Source organism: Nomascus leucogenys, unplaced genomic scaffold (assembly GCF_006542625.1).
Source record: "Nomascus leucogenys isolate Asia unplaced genomic scaffold, Asia_NLE_v1 Super-Scaffold_285, whole genome shotgun sequence".
In the NCBI taxonomy this organism is placed as follows: Eukaryota; Metazoa; Chordata; class Mammalia; order Primates; family Hylobatidae; genus Nomascus; species Nomascus leucogenys.
This window is the reverse complement of record NW_022095770.1, coordinates 1791487-1810380: the sequence shown is the minus strand read 5'-3', so window position 1 is coordinate 1810380 and position 18894 is coordinate 1791487. Positions and strand designations below refer to the sequence as shown.

The following is an 18894-nucleotide window of genomic DNA, read 5'->3' as shown; positions in this document are numbered from 1 at the left end:
AGTCCCAGACCCAGCTTCACCATTTCCTGGTTTGTGACCTCATTCAGGTTACTAAACTTCTCCAGGCCTCAGTTTCCTCTTCTGAAACTGACGCTGAAGGCTGATACTAACTTAAAGAGCTATTGGAAGAGTTAATGAGATGCCATCCTGGAACGCCCAACCCAGGGGCTGACATATCATAGACACTCACCAAATTCCATTTCCCTCCTCCAGCCCCAGGGAAGTCTCGCCCCCTAGAAAGAGCAGGCACTACTTTATCTTCAACCAGGGGTTTGTGGGGAAGGGGCTTTGCACAACAAGACACATGGGGACCCTCTCAGAGGGCTTGACCCTTCCCCCAAAAGATCAGATTCTCCAAAGAACAGAAGCACCTCCAATCTGCTCTTCCCAGTGAGATGAAGAAACCGGTTCTCCCTCCCCACCCCCAATCCTCACCTCAGAGCCTGAGCCAACCCAGCCTCTGCACCCAGAGTTCTCTGCTTCCTCATTTTCTGCCCTCTGTTTGGGACGATAAATCCAAGAGCTCAGAGAAAACAGCCTGAGACCAGAGGCCACAAACAATGTGTGCATGGATGCTACTGCTCTAGCAGGACTCTGGTGGAGATGCCGGGGATGGGGGAGCAGGAGCAGGATTTGGATTAAGGAGGGTAAGAAGGGTTGATGTTGCTTTCAACTTAATCTTGGGAAAATCTAGGAGGGCTTCCTGGAGCTGGTGTCTTTCCCTCTGGGCAATATAAGTACCTTTTGGGAGGAGGCATCAGCTTCAGCGGGGATGGGGGCCAGCTCTGCAGGGGAGTCAAATTGGGAACTGGCTTGGCCACTCTGGAGGTCAGTTATGCCTGGCTAGAAAGGATGGGAGATTGGAGCAGCACATGTGGTGAGGGTCAAAAGCAAGGAGCAGGGTCCTGGCAGCAGGCTGTGAAGAGGGCCCTGGGGTCCTTGAGCAAGCCCTGGTCTTGGAGTCCTACGGACATAGGCCCACGCCCAGCCCTGCTACTTATCATCCATCCACAAGGCCCGGGGCAAGTCATTCTTTCTGCCTCCAGTGACCTCATCTCTAAGGTGGGAATAATAAATCCTGACCACCTACAGTGGTGAGGATTAAATGAGCCCCATGGGTGAGCATGCCTGGCATCATGCCAGCCATGGGATGGTGAACCAAGACAATCAACGCAATCAGTCACTTGGTAAGTATTCATAATTATTAGATGTCTTGAGTTCTGTGCTGGGTACACCAAACTCTTCTTAGGGAACCTCCCCACCCTCACTTCCCTGGTCACCCCATGGTGACCTAGAAGAGCAAATTACCTGAGTAGCACTATGTTTGATCCAGCCACCAGTGCCCTGGGTACCCAAAAGAATTGTGGCCATGCAGGGAAGAGGCCAAAGTCGGGGGAGATGTCACCATGTGGACCCTGGGTCTCCTCAGAGGTCAGAGGCCAACCAGGACCCCATCAAGAAAAACTGGACATACTGCCAAGAGATATTTGCAAAAGGAAAAGTAATTCTTTATTGCATGAACAGACACTGCACAAATGAGCTTGTTACACAATACAGCTGCACCTCCTTGCTCTAAAGAAGGTGGGGAGAGGCAGACGGGGAACAGAGCGCATGCAAAGCCCTGAAATAAAAGACCGAGGGGCCCTTTTCAGCTCTCTGAAGGCGGGGACTGGAGTTCGCGTGTGCAGGCCCTCTGGCCGGTCCTCCACTTGGCCGGATGAGAGTGGGGAGTGGCGAGGGACGTTTCTCCTGCAATGGACACTTAGATTTCTCTCTTGCGGGAAGAAACCACCTTTCCATCCACTGACTCCTCTATGTTGATGCGGAAATTGCTGCTGCTACTGCCACCTCCCGAAGAGGCTAGAGAGAGAAGGAGCAGGCTTTAGAGTGGGGGAACCTCCCCTCTCTCCCAAGGTGGCCAGGACCTTGGCGGGGCTCTGGGAAAACTAGACAGCACCCCTGAGAATGGCCACTGGCCAATCCCTCAAGAGCTGCCAGAGATCTGGTGTTGAATTCCTCATCACAGAGATGGGCAGTGGTGATGGCAGGTATGCCCGGCAGGGAGCAACAATGTCAGGGTTTTTCAAGCTGCACATGAAGGGGGATGAACTGTGGGCATCTTAGCGGAGGTGTATGAAGATAGGGCCTGGGGGAGAGACATGCCCTGAATGAAGCCTACTCAACCTGGAAGTTTCTCAATAAATCACCAGCTGCAATCTCACCTGGGGCTGAGAGAAGGTCCCACGGGGGAAGAGGCATCTAATGGAATGGGAATGTTCCCACCTAATGGGATGTTTGGGCTCTTTCTCCTTCCTCCCTATTCCGAAGGGAGTGGTGGCTTCAACATCTCCCCTCCCCACCCCACACCACAAGAGTAAAGCCTTCCTACCTTCCCTGATGCCAATGCCAGCCATCCTGAAAGAAAGAGGGAAGCTGATTTAAGCAAAGGGCACAAGCTCAAGTGTCCCTAAGGGAAGCTCATGTAGATAGCTATGCAGTGTTCTTCAGACACTACACCACCACCACCCACACAGCTGACTCCTCTAGGGGTGGGACATCCTGCTAGCCCATCCAGGCCTGCTACCCCCAAGTAGACAAATTCTTTTTTTTGTTTTGTTTTGTTTTGTTTTGTTTTTTGAGATGGAATCTCACTCTGTCACACAGGCTGGAGTACAGTGGCATGATCTCGGCTCACTGAAACCTCCGCCTCCCAGGTTCAAGTGATTCTTGTGCCTCAGCCTCCCGAATAGCTGGGATTACAAGCAGCCGCCACCATGCCCAGCTAATTTTTGTATTTTTAGTAGGGACGGGGTTTCACCATATTAGCCATGCTGGTCTCGAACTCCTGACCTCAAGTGATCCACCCGCCTTGGACTCCCAAAGTGCTGAGATTACAGGCATGAGCCACTGAGCCCGGTCAAGATTCTGAACTACAAGAATACCCATCTATTTCATGCAGAGAATGGAATGAGCCCTAGATCTTAACTACCACTAGCCTGCCAGCCTCTATCATTTACAGAAGAAACACGGATCCAGAGAGAGGAAGTGACCCGCCCCAGGTAACAGCCAAGGACCAGAGTGCAGAGTCCAGATCCTCCCTCCCTTGCTCAGTTCTCTTTTCACAGTCCCTCAAGGCTACTTAGGGACACCCTGCCATTCCCTTAGGATGACCCTGCACCCCAGCCACAAGCAGCCCTCATCACTCCTTCCCCTGTGCCCAGGCGCCTACTTGGCATCCTGGCCCTCGAGCAGGCTGCGGTAGGTGGCGATCTCCTGCTCCAGCCGCGTCTTTATGTCAAGCAGCATCTTGTACTCCTGGTTCTGAGCCTCCATCTCGCATCGGAGCTCACTCAGCTGGGCCTCAAGGCCACCGATGAGCCCCTGGATCTGCTGCAGCTGCGTGGCATAGCGGCACTCTGTCTCGGCCAGTGAGTTCTCCAGCCCAGCTTTCTGGGGGAGTGACAGATGCATAGACACATCAGGCTAGAAAGGAAGCCACTGAGGGCAAGCAGGGAGGGGGCACTGAATGGAGTTCAGGGAACCACCTCTTGAGGGGGCTTCAGAACTCCAAGGCTTAACTAGCTAGGAAGGGTGGGGACTTCTGCCATCCAAGAGGCTGGGATGGGGCGCGGGTGGCCGTACCATGCTGAGCTGGGACTGCAGCTCGATCTCCAGCTCCTGCATGGTGCGTCTCAGGTCTGTGATCTCCGTCTTGCTGGTCTGGATCATTTCTGTGTTGGAGGCCACCTCTTTGTTCAGCTCCTCAGTCTGTAGGTCATGCACAACAGAAGTGAGCCCCGGGGCCTCCTCGGAGACTCAGGGAGCTGGGGCAGGCAGGGCAGGGCAGGGCAGGAGATCAGGCCCACCTTGCTGAAGAACCAGGCCTCCACATCCCGGCGGTTCTTCTCCGCCATGGCCTCATACTGCTCCCTCATCTCTGCCAGCACGCGGGTCAGGTCCACACCCGGTGCTGCGTCCATCTCCACGTTGACCTGGCCGGCCAGCTGGCTGCCAAACTCCTTCATCTCCTGCAGGATGCGAGGGACCCATTTAGAGATGGAGAGCAGAAGAGAGACCTGAGAGTCTGGCGTCACACATGCCAATCCTGGCTCTGCCCCTAACACACCCCAACCGCTGTTCCCCATTGCACATGAAGGGGTTTGGTCACATGGACCCCTCAGCTCTAAGGAGCTCTCTGCTGCTCTAGGTTCTACCAAGGGAGGACCCCAAGACTGTAGGGCCCTGATGTGAGCTCACAAAGCCAATCAGGAAGTCAGCCATTCGTACAGGCCACCTGGCCTGGCTGTGGGTCTGGGCTACCAGAGGACACTGCCCCTTCCTCTCCATGAGGACACCTGGTTTTGTGGGGTAGGTGTGTTTCTGAACCACTAAGCCCCAGGCCAACTATGAGGAAGTACCAGCAGCCCCACTCTGCCTCCCACTGACTTAATCTCCTGAAAATCTGGGAATGCTTCCTGGAGCCGCTGTCTTTCCCTCTGGGCAATTTAAGTGAGTTTTGGGAAGAGGTTCCCCACCTCTCTCGGGTTCAGGGGTGATGGGGGCCAGCTCTCACCTCCTCGTGGTTCTTCTTCAGGTAAGCCAGCTCTTCATTCAGGCCCTCGATCTGCATCTCCAGGTCAGTCCTGGCCAGGGTCAGCTCATCCAGGACTCGGCGCAGGCTGTTGATGTCAGCCTCGACGCCCTGGCGCAGGGTCAGCTCATTCTCATACCTGAGGAGAGAGAGGGAGGCCAAAGAAGGAAGTGGGAGGGGTCTTGGCTGCCTGAGTCAGAGCCAGGAGAAGGCCAAGTAAAGTGGGCAATGCAGGAAGAGGAGAGAGACGGGGGAGCGCACTTGAGCCTGAAGTCGTCCGCAGCCAGCCTGGCATTGTCGATCTCCAGGATGACCCGGGAGTTGTCAATGGTGGTGGCCATGATCTGTAGGAGACAGAGTTGGTGTCTAGAGGACTCCTCTCTCGCCCCTGCTGCTCTCTGCTCTTCACCCAAGGCCAGACCCTCACTGAAAATCACCCCTCACTGACAATCACCCCTCTGACACCACCAACAAAAATCTGTACGGCCTCTGGGGTAGGCAAAGTCCAGCCTCATCTTTCAGTGTCCATTTCTTGTTTTGTCCCATACCAGCCTCCTTGAGACACCTGAGGAGTTGCCTTCCTTGTCTCCAGGGCACGAAAGACCAAGGAGGCAGTATTGCCTGTGGGAATTGGTTGCCCAGGAGAGTGGGGGAGTGGGGTGCAGCCAGCTCTGACAATAGCTCTCTCAGAGACACTCCACCAGCCACCCTGTGGACAACTCATGGTCACTGCCTCCTGCACACCTTGGACACAGCCATGGATCTACAGAACATTCCAGCCAGTAGTAACCTGGAGGGCAGCTAAAGAGGGCATTTTACGAATGAGGAACCCAGTCTCAGGGAGTAAAAAGGTGAGTGAGTGGGTGGCAGAATGTGTAATGAGTTCCCAGGTCTCCTAAGACCCAACAGTACTTTTGGCACAAAAGACCTCTTTACAGGAAAAGACAAGAGCTTCTGGCATCTGGGACTCATGAGGCTACACTCGTATCCCATTCTTGCAAAAGAGGTAAAGGAGTACTTTATGCAGAAGCCTGCAGGGTGTGTGAGGTAGGAAGGGCGAGTTGCTCTTTTTTTAAATTATTTTTATTTAATTAGATACAGGTTCCACTCTGTCACCTAGGCCGGAGTGCAGTGGCACAATCATAGCTCACTGCAGCCTCTAACTCCTGGACACGAGCAATCCTATCACCTTGGCCCCCCAAAGTACTGGGATTACAGGTGTGAGCTACTGCCTCTGGCTCTTTATAATTGTCCCCACCTGTGCCCCTGTTGGTCCTAACCAGATTCCCAAGACCCCTCCCTCCCTCCCCCAGCACCACCAAGTTGAGAAGATGTGCGCTGGCCTCTGCACCTGGACAGCAGGTGCATTCCAAATTTGCTGAGGTTACACACCAGACAGTCATGGCCTGGGCAGGAAAGGATTTCCTCGAGTCAGCAGTAACACTGACATTAGAGCAGTGTGCAGGGTACCAGCCACCTGCTCCCCTCTCTTTGACATCTGAGGACTCACCTTGTCCCGGAGCTCTTCAATGGTCTTGAAGTATTGGCTGTAGTCGCGTTCCGGGCTGGTCGGGGCCTGCTTCTGGTACCAGTCACGGATCTTCACCTCCAGGTCAGCATTGGCCTCCTCCAGGGCACGTACCTTGTCCAGGTAGGAGGCCAGGCGGTCATTGAGGTTCTGCATGGTAATTTTCTCATTGCCAGAGAGGAGACCACCATCGCCACCACCAAAGCCACCACCAAAACCCCCACCAATGCCCCCTCCAACGCCTCCACCAAAAACACTACCAGCCCCTCCACCAAAGCCACAGACCCTCATGCCACCCCCATATCCTCCTCCTGACCCTGAAGAGACAAACCTAGCAGAAGAAGCTGAGATACTTCGGCTTCCACCTCCCCCACAGAGACGCCCCCCACCAAAGCCACCTCCCCCAGCCAGAAGGGAACCCCCTCGGGTAGAGCCACCCCCAAAGGTGGAGGAAGAAGTTTGCAGAAATGTGGTGGTCATGGCCAGGTAGCCGGAGCCCCTGAGTTCTCAGCAAACCCAAGAGACGCTGGCAGGAGGTACCAGGCCAGGCTGCACTCTGGGGCTCCTTATATACCCCTCAGAGGGTGTTATGGGACCTTGTCTCCTCCCCCAAAGCAAAGCCAACTCCTTCTGCCTTCCTGACAAACACAGCTGCCTGCACACCTTGAGTGGCTCATGTGAAGTTTTTCTCTTCTATTTTTTTTTTTAATGCAACAAAAGAGATGATTCAGAATTAATAGTGTTTTTCCCCGGGGCACGGTTTTAACACTTGGATTACAGGTTCATCTCTCCATGCCAGAAGAGAGCAGCAGGGAGCAAACTCTCATCACAGCACGGCTACCAAGGCCTCTGCCTGTACAGAGAGCAGCTCAGGCCAACTGTGCCCTCAGCGGGACTTCTCCACTTCCCTGAGCCCTGAGCCTCTCCCCAAGAGGACAGCTCCGTGTTCTCAGTTTGGGAGTCCACTTCCTGATCATTACACTGTGTTATCCAACTCAAAACCCTGTGAGTGAGTGAGTGAGTGAGTGAGTGAGTGAGTGAGTGAGTGAGAGACTGCAGGGCTCAGGGAGAGTGGAGGCCCTGGGGATGGCAATGAAGGGCCCCTGGGGGCAGGTGGAGGACAGGAGCCAGGGACCTTGAGTAGTGTTCCAGCTGAGGTGACCAGAGGAGCCAGCATCCATCCCTTCCCTGGTGCTGCAGATGGACTACCCTCCTCCCACCTCTACTCCCCTCCTGCCATCCTCCAGCCTGTGTCCCTGGCACCTTCACAAAAGCCCAGCAGGCTCGGGGCCGACAAGGGGATGACTGATGATCCCGACACCTGCCAACTGCACGGTGCTGAACCTTTGCTCGCTTCTGGGATGTGTTGGGGCAAACCTCCGCTGATAAGGCCGGGGCAAGTTCCAGGAAGCCCCTGCCTTCTCCAGGAGAGGCATGTCGCTGCTTAGCAGGACCAGATTAGCCCCCATCTGTCCTGTCAAGTGCTGGCTGGGGAGGGGCCACTGCAGCACTGCAGAAGGCTCTATGTGCCTGAGTGCTGTGGAAGGGAAGAGACGGGAGACTGGCAGGCAGGCTGGAAGACATCGGAGATCTTGAAGACCAAGGCATCACTTCACACAGATGGGGAGTTGAACACTCAGGAGAGCCCTTTTCTCTGGCACCAGCTCAGGGACACCTGACACCTGTGGGCAGTGCCACTTGGAGGTGTGGCTCAGGCCCCTGGACCTAGCCCCAGGGCTTACAGAAACACAGGAAGAGGATTCCTAGCCCAGGTTGCAGCATGGTGAAGTGGACAGGGCTCTGGAGTCCCTCAGGCCCGGGTTTAAACCCTGGCTTTATCAATTATCATGATAAGACTGTGAGGCCTAGGTTCAAATCCTGGCCCTACCAATTACCATGGTAAGACTGTGGACATTTACCTTTTTAAGTCTCTGTTTCCCTGTGGCAAGGGGCACTCTCAACTCTCACTTCCAGGGAAGCCCTGCAGCCCAAGAGCCCCCATCCTGCCCCCTCCTGGATCCCCACCCAGGTGCCAGACATGCAGGGGCCAGGGTGCATGACCAGCACCTGGGCCTGAGTGCCCTCACCAGGAGGGGCTTTGTTGCTGGGCATCAGAACATGCCCTGTGAGCCTGAGCATGTTCTGAGGCTCAATGGCATCGATCTTCCGTAGCCAGCGCCTATGGGGCAATGCAGGTTGTTCTTAGTTTCTTATTTTGCTGTAATAGCATAATCCTTTACTTCTACCCTGCACTTTGTGATTTACAAAGCACTTTTGCATCCATCGCCTCTTCTCATCCTCACAACAGAGGGTGACCGCCGCCCAAGATTCAGAAAGAATGAAATTGAAACTTGGAGAGGTGAAGCAACTTGTGCCGGGTGGCACCACTGGTAAGGGGCAAAGCCAGGACTCAAACAGGTCCTCATACCCTCAACCAAACAGGGCACAGGGAAAGAGTCCTTCCTGCAGACCCCAAATTCCTGCGTCTGAGCTGGGCTGGCAAGGGGAACTGCCAGCCAGCAAGGCTGGGGGTGGGTTCCTTCTTACCCAGCTTCGCAGCGAGCCTGGCCTCCAATGCTGGGCACAGACAGTGTGGTATTGTCTCATGGGTGGGAGGGTATTGTCTTTTCCTCCGAAAGAAAAATAATCAAACTCAGATCATCCAGAGCTCATTAAAAGCCTCTGCAGACATTGTGGCCCCAGCAATTAACACAAGAACAATTACTCGCCCTTCACCCCAGAGTGAGGAAGGGCTGGACCCCAGCCAGATCCCCCTCTGCACCTGACTCTCCTCCAGCAGCCCCTCGAGGTGGCTTTCTCTACACTCACAGGCCCAGGCCAGGGGCGGCAGCTGCCCCCCTCGCTGCCCCATGCACAAATCCCTGGTTTCAGTCCAAACCGCTACTGTGAGCTCCAGATCTGGGTGGGGCCCGGAGCCTCCTCATTAGCACCAGGTGGGATGGCCTTGTGAAGATAAAGCTCTGTCTGGCCCCAGTCCAGGCTGTAGCCCCGGGCCCTGACCCAGGCAGCCTGCCCAGGATGCTGTGCCAGTTTCTGACCTTTGCCCACTGCAGCCAGATGGGGCCATCTGTGGAGCCGGCCTTTTCTCCTTGGAATGAGGCAGTGCAGCCCAGTGAAAAGAAACTCAACCTCTCTGAGCCCGGTTCCTGATTTAAACTTGGGCCATTAACACAGACTTCCCTCAGGGCCATAGTGAGCATTTGAGGGCACAAGGAGAAGGAAGTCTCCAACAACTGTAGAACCCTCCCACACCTCTCCTGTTCCCCAGGGAAATGCCAGGGACAGGGGGTGTGACCTGGAGCCCAGAGACTTACCTTTAAACCCCTCTTTTCCCATTTACCAGGTGTGCGGCTTTGGGTAATGCCTTAGTCTACCAATCAGGAAAATGGGAATAACTCCAGCCCAGCCTGACTCTCAGATGGAGCAAGATGACTCGCAGGAAATGCTCAACAGACTGAAGTGGCCGCGATGACCAGCAGGTTGTAAAGGCACTCCCCCCAACTTCCCCACTCCCCTCTCTCTCCTATCCCAGGTCTCCAGGCTGAGACAGAAAAGTGTCCCCAGTCCAGCCCCACCCTGCAGTGTGTACACACAAAGACAGGCTTCATTCCTGACACTCAGGCCTGAGACCTGACAGTCACCTGCCCCACCTGTGTGGGCCCAGACCCCGCCCCACAGCCACATTCCAGGGGCCCCTGAGGCAGAGGGAAGGTTTCAGCTGTGACAAGGGAGGCTTTCACGGGCAGGGACAAGTGCCTCTGGGCAGTCCCAGCTGGGGGTGCAGCCAGGCCTCTCCCTCCAGCTCCAAGGCTTCCTGAGAAGTTAAGTGGGGGGTGGTGGTTTGTGGGTGCTGGAGACCAGAACAGGACAGCTGGGGAGGGGATAGAAGGGGGTCCCAGTCCAGGCTACAGCAGCTGGGCTCTGGGGTTACATGTTCATAACCAACCTGAGACCCACAGGAAATGGAGGAAACAGCTCCTCCTTCAGGACTGCCATGGCCGTGATGGGGTCTCCGGCCTCCTTAGCAGGGTGCTGAGTACATTTGGCAGCAGGCGGGCATGAAACTAGTGTCCCTCACTTGCCCCCATCACTCACAGGGTTGGGCCTGCAGCCCTCACCTCTCCACCAGGAAGAAGTGGGACTTCTTTTGGGGCCTCTTCCTTACCTTGAAGGAAGGTAACTGCCTCAGTTCTTGGCAGCTGAGGTGTAAACCACAGGAGCAGGGCCATACCCACCCAAGGGCAGAGTTGTACCAGGAAGCTGGGACTTTGTTCTTTTGCTGGCCCAGGGCAGGGCCCAGGGCAGGCCCCAGGCAAGCCAAGGTTGGGGGTCTCTGCGGGAGGTCTGGGTCACTGCTGAGTCCCATTCCGGGCTCTGGGCCCAGGTATGGGCTGGTGGGCGTTAAAGCGCTTATGCAGGGCTGCCCCAGAAATGGGTGAATGTGTTAGTGCATGCACACACACAACACATACTGACAGGTACAGCCTCCCCAGCCTTGCTCCAAGCGAGATGCCTGGCCCCAAACCCGCAGTTTCAGTAAGGTGGAGAAATGTGTCAGGAGGAAATGCCCCTAGGGATCCCCAGCCTGAAACTTCATAGGGAACAAGACTGGAATGTCAGCAAGACCGGCACAAGTGGTGTCAACTCCAGCAGACCACCTGGCTGGGGATGGCACCATGGGCTAAGAATCAGGCAACTTAGGTTCTAGTCCTGGCTCTACCATGTAGTTGCTGTGTGGCCTTGGACAAGTTACGGAACCTCTCTGAGCCTATTTCCTGATCTATAACATGCAGCTCATACTAACTACCTTTTAGGGCTGTTTTTAATTCAATGGCACATAGTAGGTGTTCAATAAACATTAATTTCACACAGATACCTCAACGCCCCGGGGAGTAGAGTAGAAGGAAAACTAAATCTAGAAACAAAAGCAATTTCAAATCCCACCTTTGCCATGCATTAGAGCAGTTACATATAGAACAAACCACTTCACCTCTCTAAGCCTTAGTTTACCTTTGTAAAATGGAAGCAACGCTTATTTCATGAGGTTATTTTAAGGAACGGGTTAAATAAATGAAGACTTCTGCAAACAGGAATTACCATTACAGGCAAAGTATGTGGGCACCCTCCCCTCCCTTTCCTGGGACAGAGTGAACTTTGGTTCAAATAAAACCTAAACAGGGCCAAGGCCTGACCCATCTCTCCATGGGCTGAAATAACAAACCGAACGACCCATTCTCTCCATGGGCTGAAATAATAAACCAAAAGTCCTTCCTCCCTTGGACCATAAAATTTTATTGGCAGGTCAGGAGAAGAGCCGGGGGTAAGGGTCCCTTCCTTCCCATCCCCCTACCCAGGAGACACCCTCCAAAGGACAGCAGAAGCCCCAGAGCCTGCTGCCTCAGAGGACCTTGGAGGCAGACAGGTTGTTGTAGTGATCTTCCTGGCCCTCGAGCAGGCTGCGGTAGGTGGCAATCTCCTGCTCCAGCCGCGACTTGATGTCCATGAGCCGCTGGTACTCCTGATTCTGCCGCTCACTATCAGCTCGCACATCGCCCAGCTGGGCTTCAATACCACTGATCAGCGCCTGGATATGCGCCAGCTGGGCTCCAAAGCGCGCCTCCGTTTCTGCCAGTGTGTCTTCCAAGGCAGCTTTCTGAGGATAGGGAGAGGGGGTTGTGACTCAGCAAAGCCTGGTTCCCAGAGAGGGTATGGGCACAGCCACCGGCCAGGCTGCCCTAGGCTGCAAGGGTATAAGTGTGCATTGCACAGGGAAGCAGGGGGACACATACCATGCTCAGCTGTGACTGCAGCTCAATCTCAAGACCCTGAAGGGTGCGCCGCAGGTCAGTAACCTCTGACCTGCTCATCTGGAGCTGCTCCGTGTGGCCAGCGACCTCCCGGTTCAATTCTTCAGTCTGCAGAGAGAGGAGGAAGAGGGAATAAACACTGAGGCAGACCTTCGCGTAGAGAACACCAAGCCCTTCCCTTGCTAACCCCCAAAGGGTGCCTGCTTCCCTCTGCGTACCCGGCTGGTGAACCAGGCTTCAGCATCCTTCCGGTTCTGCTCGGCCATGACCTCATATTGGCTTCGCATGTCACTCAGGATCTTGGCGAGATCAGTGCCCGGAGCCGAATCCACCTCCACACTGACCTGGCCTCCCACTTGGCCCCTCAGCGTACTGATTTCCTGAAAACATACAGCAGAGATGGGCATGTCAGGGCCCAGGCCCCGCTGGGCCTGGCCCAGGTCACTTCCCCACCCTTCAGGCCAAAGGGGCTTAGTTTTCAGGTGCAGGCCTAGTAACTAGCACTGGTGGGCAGACTGGGTCATCAGTGATTCCTCTTGGAACCCTGGGATCCATGATACCACACCCAGGGCCATGGTGAGGGTGTGCCAAGTGTTACCATGGTCAGAGAATACAGAATAAAAGAGTCTTCAGCCCTGGAAGGTTAGGGAAGGATGGAAGAAAGGCCCAGCTTGAAACCCACCTCCTCATGGTTCTTCTTCAGGTAGGCCAGCTCTTCCTTCAGGCCTTCGATCTGCATCTCCAGATCGGTCCTGGCCAGAGTCAGCTCATCCAGCACCCTGCGCAGGCCGTTGATGTCGGCCTCCACGCTCATGCGCAGAGCCTGCTCCGTCTCAAACCTTTCAAAGGAAATAGTTGCAGCCATGCAGAGCTTCCTCTGCATCTCTGAAGACTTCCCTACCTCCCCAGAGTTCAGGAGTCCATAGGGGGGTTAGCTTCAGGCCATCTAGGCTAGGTGAGGGCAGATTCCAAACCCCTCAACCCCTACCCCAGTCCTGGCTTCTGCAGCCCCCAGGACAGAGACACTCACTTGGTTCGGAAGTCATCTGCAGCCAGACGGGCATTGTCGATCTGCAGGACAATCCTGGAGTTCTCAATGGTGGCACCAAGAATCTGGAAGGCAGAGACAGTGGTTGGCACCAGTTCAACACATAGGCACTGCCCACTCACTTTCTTCCCAGAAGAGAGAGGGGAGCAAATGAATATACCCCGGCACCCTAGAGACCAAAGCCCTAGCCAACATCTGCCGCCCATTGGACCGCTCTCTGGGAGGCCCTGGAAACAGTCCATGCCCGGAAGCTGGGGCAGGAGGAAACACTGGAGCCAGGGGGATTTGGGCGGGGGAGGGCAGGAAGGTAAGCCTGGGGAGGAAATCTCTGAGACCTGTGTGCAATGAAACTCTAAATGGCCTGAAGGGGGTCTATAAACCAGATGCAGGGGAGATTTTGTCTATACCTGCCCCCCCACTGTGCAAAGCACATTTTGCCCCCAGGGAAGAGAATCCCATTTGTTGAGTATCAGTTATGTGCCAGGCACTTTGAATCTCATCTTTTATAGCTTCTGGAACCTCACTGCTAGGTCAGTGGGTACTCCTATCTTACAGAGGTGGAAACTAAAGTTTAGGATGATGCCTCATCCAAGTTCACCCCAACCTGAGGTCTTACTGACCTAAGGGGCACATTCACAACAGCCAGCTTATAATTGATTAAGGTAATTGGGTTCTGTTTTTCAAAGAGCAGGTCATCACTCATTAGTCAAGGCACCAGGTGGTGATTGTATAGTTTCGTGTTTTTTTGTTTTGTTTTGAGACGGAGTCTCGCTCTGTCGCCCAGGCTGGAGTGCAGTGGTGCAATCTCGGCTCACTGCAAGCTCCGCCTCCTGGGTTCACGCCATTCTCCTGCCTCAGCCTCCCGAGTAGCTGGGACTATGGGCACCCGCCACCACACCCGGCTAATTTTTTTGTATTTTTAGTAGAGACAGGGTTTCACCGTGTTAGCCAGGATGGTCTTGATCTCCTGACCTCATGATCCGCCTGCCTCAGCCTCCCAAAGTGCTGGGATTACAGGCATGAGCAGCTGCGCCCGGCCGATTGTGTAGTTTTTCAATGCGACAGAATAGGCTACAAAATATCAGAGGGGATTTCTCTTAGTATGGTGAGAATTGTTTCACCCATTTGTGTGTGTGCGTGTGCACACACACACAGAGAGGTGAGAAAAAGAATGCGTAAAATGTACTTATTGTGGCAATTTTTTTTTTTTTTGAGACAGGGTCTCACTCTGTTGCCCCAGGCTGGAGTGCAGTGGCACTGATCATGTACGGCTCACTGCAAGGCACAAGCCACCATGCCAAGCTAATTCCTTTTTTTTCTTTTTTTTTTGAGACGGAGTCTCGCTCTGTGGCCCAGACTGAAGTGCAATGGCGCAATCTTGGCTCACTGCAGCCTCCGCCTCTTGGGTTCCAGCAATTCTCCTGCCTCAGCCTCCCAGGTAGCTGGAATTACAGGCATGCACCATCACTCCCGGCTAATTTTTGTATTTTTAGTAGAGACAGGATTTTACCATGTTTGCCAGGCTGATCTCGAACTCCTGGGGCTCAAGCAATCCTCCCACCTTGGCCACCCAAAGTGCTGGGGTTACAGGCGTGAGCCACAGTGCCCAGCCCCTGTAGGTCACAATTTTACAAGTGTGTAAAGCACTGTTTTTGTTGGCTGTTGACATCTCTAGCGCTTCCTCCTGGTCTGTGGGTCTGGGTCTATGCCACGAATACAGCACTGGAAAATATTTTGGGGATCTGTGTGTTGGGAGACCCAGCGTGTGCGGCTGTAAATGTTCTGTGGCTTCTGATACATTTCTTCACGACCCGATAAATTTCTCCTTCCCTGTGGGTGAAGACCAAGCCCTACCCCTCAGGCCCCTTAGGGTTCCCCTGTAAGAGCCTGTGATGCAGATCCGTTCTTTCCCCGACAGGGAGCTGCCACTGTACCGGGTCCTCCCCAGAAGAGGTTTACCAAGCCTCCCTCCTTTACTCCGCCCAGGGGCCACGACCTGCCCTCCCATTCTTCCTAAACGAATGGGCCCCAGGGCGGGAGAGTGGGAGGAGGCCAAAGCCTGAGAGGGACGAACACCAGACCCTTCCGGCCAGAGAAACGGAATGCAGGAGGCCCCACGCTGCGGTGGCAGAGGGGGCAAGACTGGCCCCGGGTGGACCAGATCACCAAAGCCAAACTCTCGCATCTTCTTGCGGCAGCGCGGCCCCTGGCCTAGACCTCTGGGCACTCTACAGCCTGGTCCCATCTCCTCCCACTCTTCAGGCCTCGCTGACCCGCGTCCCTTCTTCGTCCCGGCACTCCGACCTTGCCCCCGCCGCCTCCTTGCCCCACCCACTTACCTGCCCTGCCCAGTTCTCCTCCCCTTTCCACCACCCTGGCCTCTACATCCAGCCCCGAGGTCCTGCCACGCACGTCTCCTGTACCCCTTTACTCGGCCCCACCTGTGGACCCTCCCACGTCCTAACGGGCTCCCGCCCGCCGCCCCGCCTGGAACCTCGCCCGGCCCGCGGGGCTGGGTTTCCGCGGCAGGTGCACTGCACTTCCCGCGGCCGGGCCTCCGCCCACCTTGTCCCGCAGGTCCTGGATGGTCGTGTAGTAGTGGCTGTAGTCGCGGGAGGGCCCGGGCCCCTGCTTCTGGTACCAGTCGCGGATCTTCACCTCCAGCTCGCCGTTGGCCGCCTCCAGGGCGCGCACCTTGTCCAGGTAGGAGGCCAGGCGGTCGTTGAGGTTCTGCATGGTGAGCTTCTCGTTGCCCGCCAGCAGCCCGTCGGACGCGGTGAGGACGCCGCCGTAGCCGCCGCCGTAGCCCCCCGAGGAGGACGAGGACACGAAGCGGGCGGAGGACACGGACACGCCGCGGCCGCCGGAGCCCCCGTGTATGCTGGGCGCGCGAAAGGCGACCCCCGGCCCAAAACGCGCGGAGCCGCCGCCCAGGCCTCCGAAGGACGACGTGGCCGACGACTGGCGATAGCTGTAGGAAGTCATGGCGAGGCGGAGCACGGACGGAGCGACCCTGGTCTCAGAGGCTGCGATTCGCGGGAGGAGCAGCGAGGCCCTCACCTGGTGCCTTTTATGCCAGGGGCCGGTGGAGGGGGGAAGGGAGGAATGGTGTCAGGGGCGGATATCTGAGCCCTGAGGAATTTGCAGGCTCCTGAGAGCAAATATGGGCGCTCTCCCCATTGGTCAATTCCCTCCCCTCCCAGAGACCAGAGGCCCCTGCCCTCCAGAGCTGCCCCGCCCCGGTCCGCGCAGAAGCTCCGATCCGCACTCCCCCACTCTCGCTCTGCAGACCCTGTTCTGGCCTTCCCCCCATCAGGGACGTACTTAGACACCCCTGTCCCTGGAAGGCACATTCTGAGCCTCTCACCCTTTAAGATCACCCAGAGTTTGACACCACTGGGAATTACAGTCCCTCTGGGGTCATATTCCTACACACCCCTGACCCAGTGATTTTGTTTTTGTTTTTTTGGAGGCGAGTCTCTCTCTGTCGCTCAGGCTGGAGTGCAGTGGTGTGATCTCGGCTCACTGCAGCCTCCACCTCCCGGGTTCAAGCGATTCTCCTGCCTCAGCCTCCCGAGTGGCTGGAGTACAGTGGTGTGATCTCGGCTCACTGCAGCCTCCACCTCCCGGGTTCAAGGGATTCTCCTGCCTCAGCCTCCCGAGTAGCTGGGGTTACAGGCGCATGCCACCACACCCAGCTAATTTTCGTATTTTTAGTAGAGACAGGGTTTCACCATGTTGACCAAGCTGGTCTCAAACTCTTGACCTGAAGTGATCCACCCGCCTGGGCCGCCCAAAGTGCTGGGATTACAGGCATGAGCCACTGCACCCAGCTCCAGTGATTAACCATTGAGAGTGCTCCCTGTTAAGAGCCCCTTACTTGCGATCCTAACCAGCCCGCCCCCCACAAAGTGCATTCACAGATTCCTGCGCTCCACTGGAGATTACAGCCTCTCAGAACCTGCTTCTTGGGAACACCCATGCCCAACTCCCCTTTTGTCCCCTCTGACAAAGGCGCCGTTTCCCGGATGAGGGCACTTTGAGCTGCACGAACCCAGCCCTCTCAAGACAAAGCTGCCTCACCTGCTGTCACCATTCAGTGCCCCAGGTGACAATAGTCTCCTGAGAACAGCTGCAGGGAGCGGTTCTGGCAGCTGACACCTTTGCAACACCAAGCTCCAGCCTGATCCCCACTCTGGAACCCTCAAAGCCCACTCGTCCCTGGCCACCAGGATGATCCCCTCCCTTCCATCCCCCAAAGCATGCGTTCATTCAACCACACGAGTATTGGGCTGCTTTAATACTTCCAAGAGGAGGAAGCAGAGCCTGGGAGAGGCCAGTAACTTGCCCATGAGGCATTTAGCATCTGCCACTGAAAGGCAAACATAGGATGAATCCCTGCCCTCCTTGTCAGAGGGTGGCTGAATGCATGTCCTCATCCTTGTATAAAGATGAGTGCTTGAATGAGCTGGGCAGAGCGACATAAAGTGCCCGGGCACAAGGTAAGGGTTTTGACAATAGAGGCAGGGCCTTCCTCCCCATGCAGCCCCACCCCTTGCTCTGTTCAACAATTCCACCCACCTTTTTGGATCTCTTTGGAGGGCCATGCCCCCTGCCAGGCACTGCAGAGCACTGCAACAGCCTCACCCCAGTTCCTGTCCCCAGTGACCCCGTCCCCAGAACTGTCCCCATGGTTCCTTCTTGTCCTTATGGCAAAGCATTCACCCAGGCTTGGAACAGAGGCCTTCCTGAGAAGGTGTTAAGGGAGACAGGCCAGTCCCTGCCCATCTCTGGGCCTCAGTTTTCCCTCATGAAAAGAGGAGCGGCCCAGCTCAGCCCTCCTCTCTGTGTATTATCACCTGGGTCACCTGTGACTGGTGGAGACTTGTCTCCAGCCTCAGAAACCTAAGTTCCCAGCAAACTACCTTTTAGCTGCCAACTCATCCTTGAACTGGGGCAGGAAACCCCATAAATACACACCCCTAACCCACCAGGAACCGCTCTGAGCCCTCAGGAAGGCCCGTCTGAGGCTGTTTAACTAGTGAATCAGTTGCAGAAAGACTGAAGGTCTTTGGAGAGCCCAAGAGGGAAAAAGGGGAGTCCAAGACCAGCCATAAAAGCCAGCGCCCTGGGACTGGTCTGCTCTGAGTCATTCCCTTATCTGGCCCTGATGAGGAGGCCTGCTCCTTGTTAGTGGGAAGGGAGATTGGCCAGATAGTTGCCATGCACACCAAGCCCCAATAGGCAGCTCTGTTTTTCTGGCCTGATAGGAGGGTCTGGGGAGGGACTTTGTATTAAAGGGCAAAGAATAGAATCAACAGTTCTATTCGTAAGGTTAAGGTGTTCTGAGCTCCCTAACCTTCAGAAGCACTTGGAGTCCCAGCCCCCTACTGTAAGACCATAAACAGAAGGACAGTTGACTATAGGGTAGCACAGTTTACAAGGCCTTTTCAGATCTCAATGGATCCTCACAGCAGCCCAGTGGAAAACGTATTCTTATCTCCATTTTACAGATAAGGAAACAGAGGCTCGGTGAGAGGCAGTAATTTGCCGACGGTCCACCGCTAGGAGTATCAGATTCCGGCCTCCAGCTTCTTGACCACCAGCCAAGAGTAACGGAGGCCCTGCTCTCCCTTCCAAGGAAGTCTCAGCCCCCAAAACAACTCCTTTGGGTGCCTTCCCTCAAAATCTTATCATGCCAGTGCCAAGGGCAGCCAACCCCAGACTGAACTGTTGGCTAGGCTAGGGAGAATACCTTGTTCCCTCTCTCTGGCCAGAAACAGTGCCTGGCCATGAGGTATGTGGCCTTTGGCACTTTCTGATTCATCAGGAACTCAGGAGAACAGTCTGTAGAGGCTGCCCTACCCAGAGATGGAACTGGGGGTCAAGTTGCTCCTCC

General features: G+C 55.4%; 2 protein-coding genes across 3 annotated transcripts; both read right to left on the bottom strand.

Moving 5' to 3' along the window:
- Window positions 1–1484: 1484 nt before the first annotated feature.
- Window positions 1485–10184, bottom strand: LOC100589918 (keratin, type I cytoskeletal 15). Of its 2 annotated transcripts, XM_030808194.1 has the most exons (8): window positions 6102–10184; window positions 4853–4935; window positions 4574–4730; window positions 3867–4028; window positions 3643–3768; window positions 3230–3450; window positions 2390–2415; window positions 1485–1860 (listed from the first exon to the last, which is right to left on the bottom strand). In XM_030808194.1, the coding sequence occupies exons 1-8, from the start codon at window positions 6597–6599 to the stop codon at window positions 1763–1765; spliced, it is 1371 nt and encodes a 456-aa protein (XP_030664054.1). In that variant the 5' UTR covers window positions 6600–10184; the 3' UTR covers window positions 1485–1762. The 2 variants fall into 2 exon arrangements, with proteins under 2 accessions (XP_030664054.1, XP_030664055.1); XM_030808195.1 differs by lacking the exons at window positions 1485–1860; window positions 2390–2415 and having other exon boundaries at window positions 3226–3450; window positions 6102–6517; window positions 6557–6599.
- Window positions 10185–11411: 1227 nt separating this feature from the next.
- KRT19 (keratin 19) lies at window positions 11412–16428 on the bottom strand. The gene is made up of 6 exons (XM_003279428.4): window positions 15561–16428; window positions 12978–13060; window positions 12630–12786; window positions 12166–12327; window positions 11930–12055; window positions 11412–11793 (listed from the first exon to the last, which is right to left on the bottom strand). The coding sequence occupies exons 1-6, from the start codon at window positions 15978–15980 to the stop codon at window positions 11539–11541; spliced, it is 1203 nt and encodes a 400-aa protein (XP_003279476.1). The 5' UTR covers window positions 15981–16428; the 3' UTR covers window positions 11412–11538.
- Window positions 16429–18894: the final 2466 nt, after the last annotated feature.

Coding starts and splice junctions, on each gene's coding strand:
- KRT19 (XM_003279428.4), bottom strand. CDS start 15,980: ATGACTTCCTACAGCTATCGCCAGTCGTCGGCCACGTCGTCCTTCGGA. Junction 13,061..15,560: donor TCCAGGACCTGCGGGACAAG/GTGGGCGGAGGC, acceptor TCTGCCTTCCAG/ATTCTTGGTGCCACCATTGA. Junction 11,794..11,929: donor TGCAGTCACAGCTGAGCATG/GTATGTGTCCCC, acceptor CCCTATCCTCAG/AAAGCTGCCTTGGAAGACAC.
- LOC100589918 (XM_030808194.1), bottom strand. CDS start 6,599: ATGACCACCACATTTCTGCAAACTTCTTCCTCCACCTTTGGGGGTGGC. Junction 4,936..6,101: donor TTGAAGAGCTCCGGGACAAG/GTGAGTCCTCAG, acceptor TGTCTCCTACAG/ATCATGGCCACCACCATTGA. Junction 4,731..4,852: donor GCGGACGACTTCAGGCTCAA/GTGCGCTCCCCC, acceptor CTCTCTCCTCAG/GTATGAGAATGAGCTGACCC.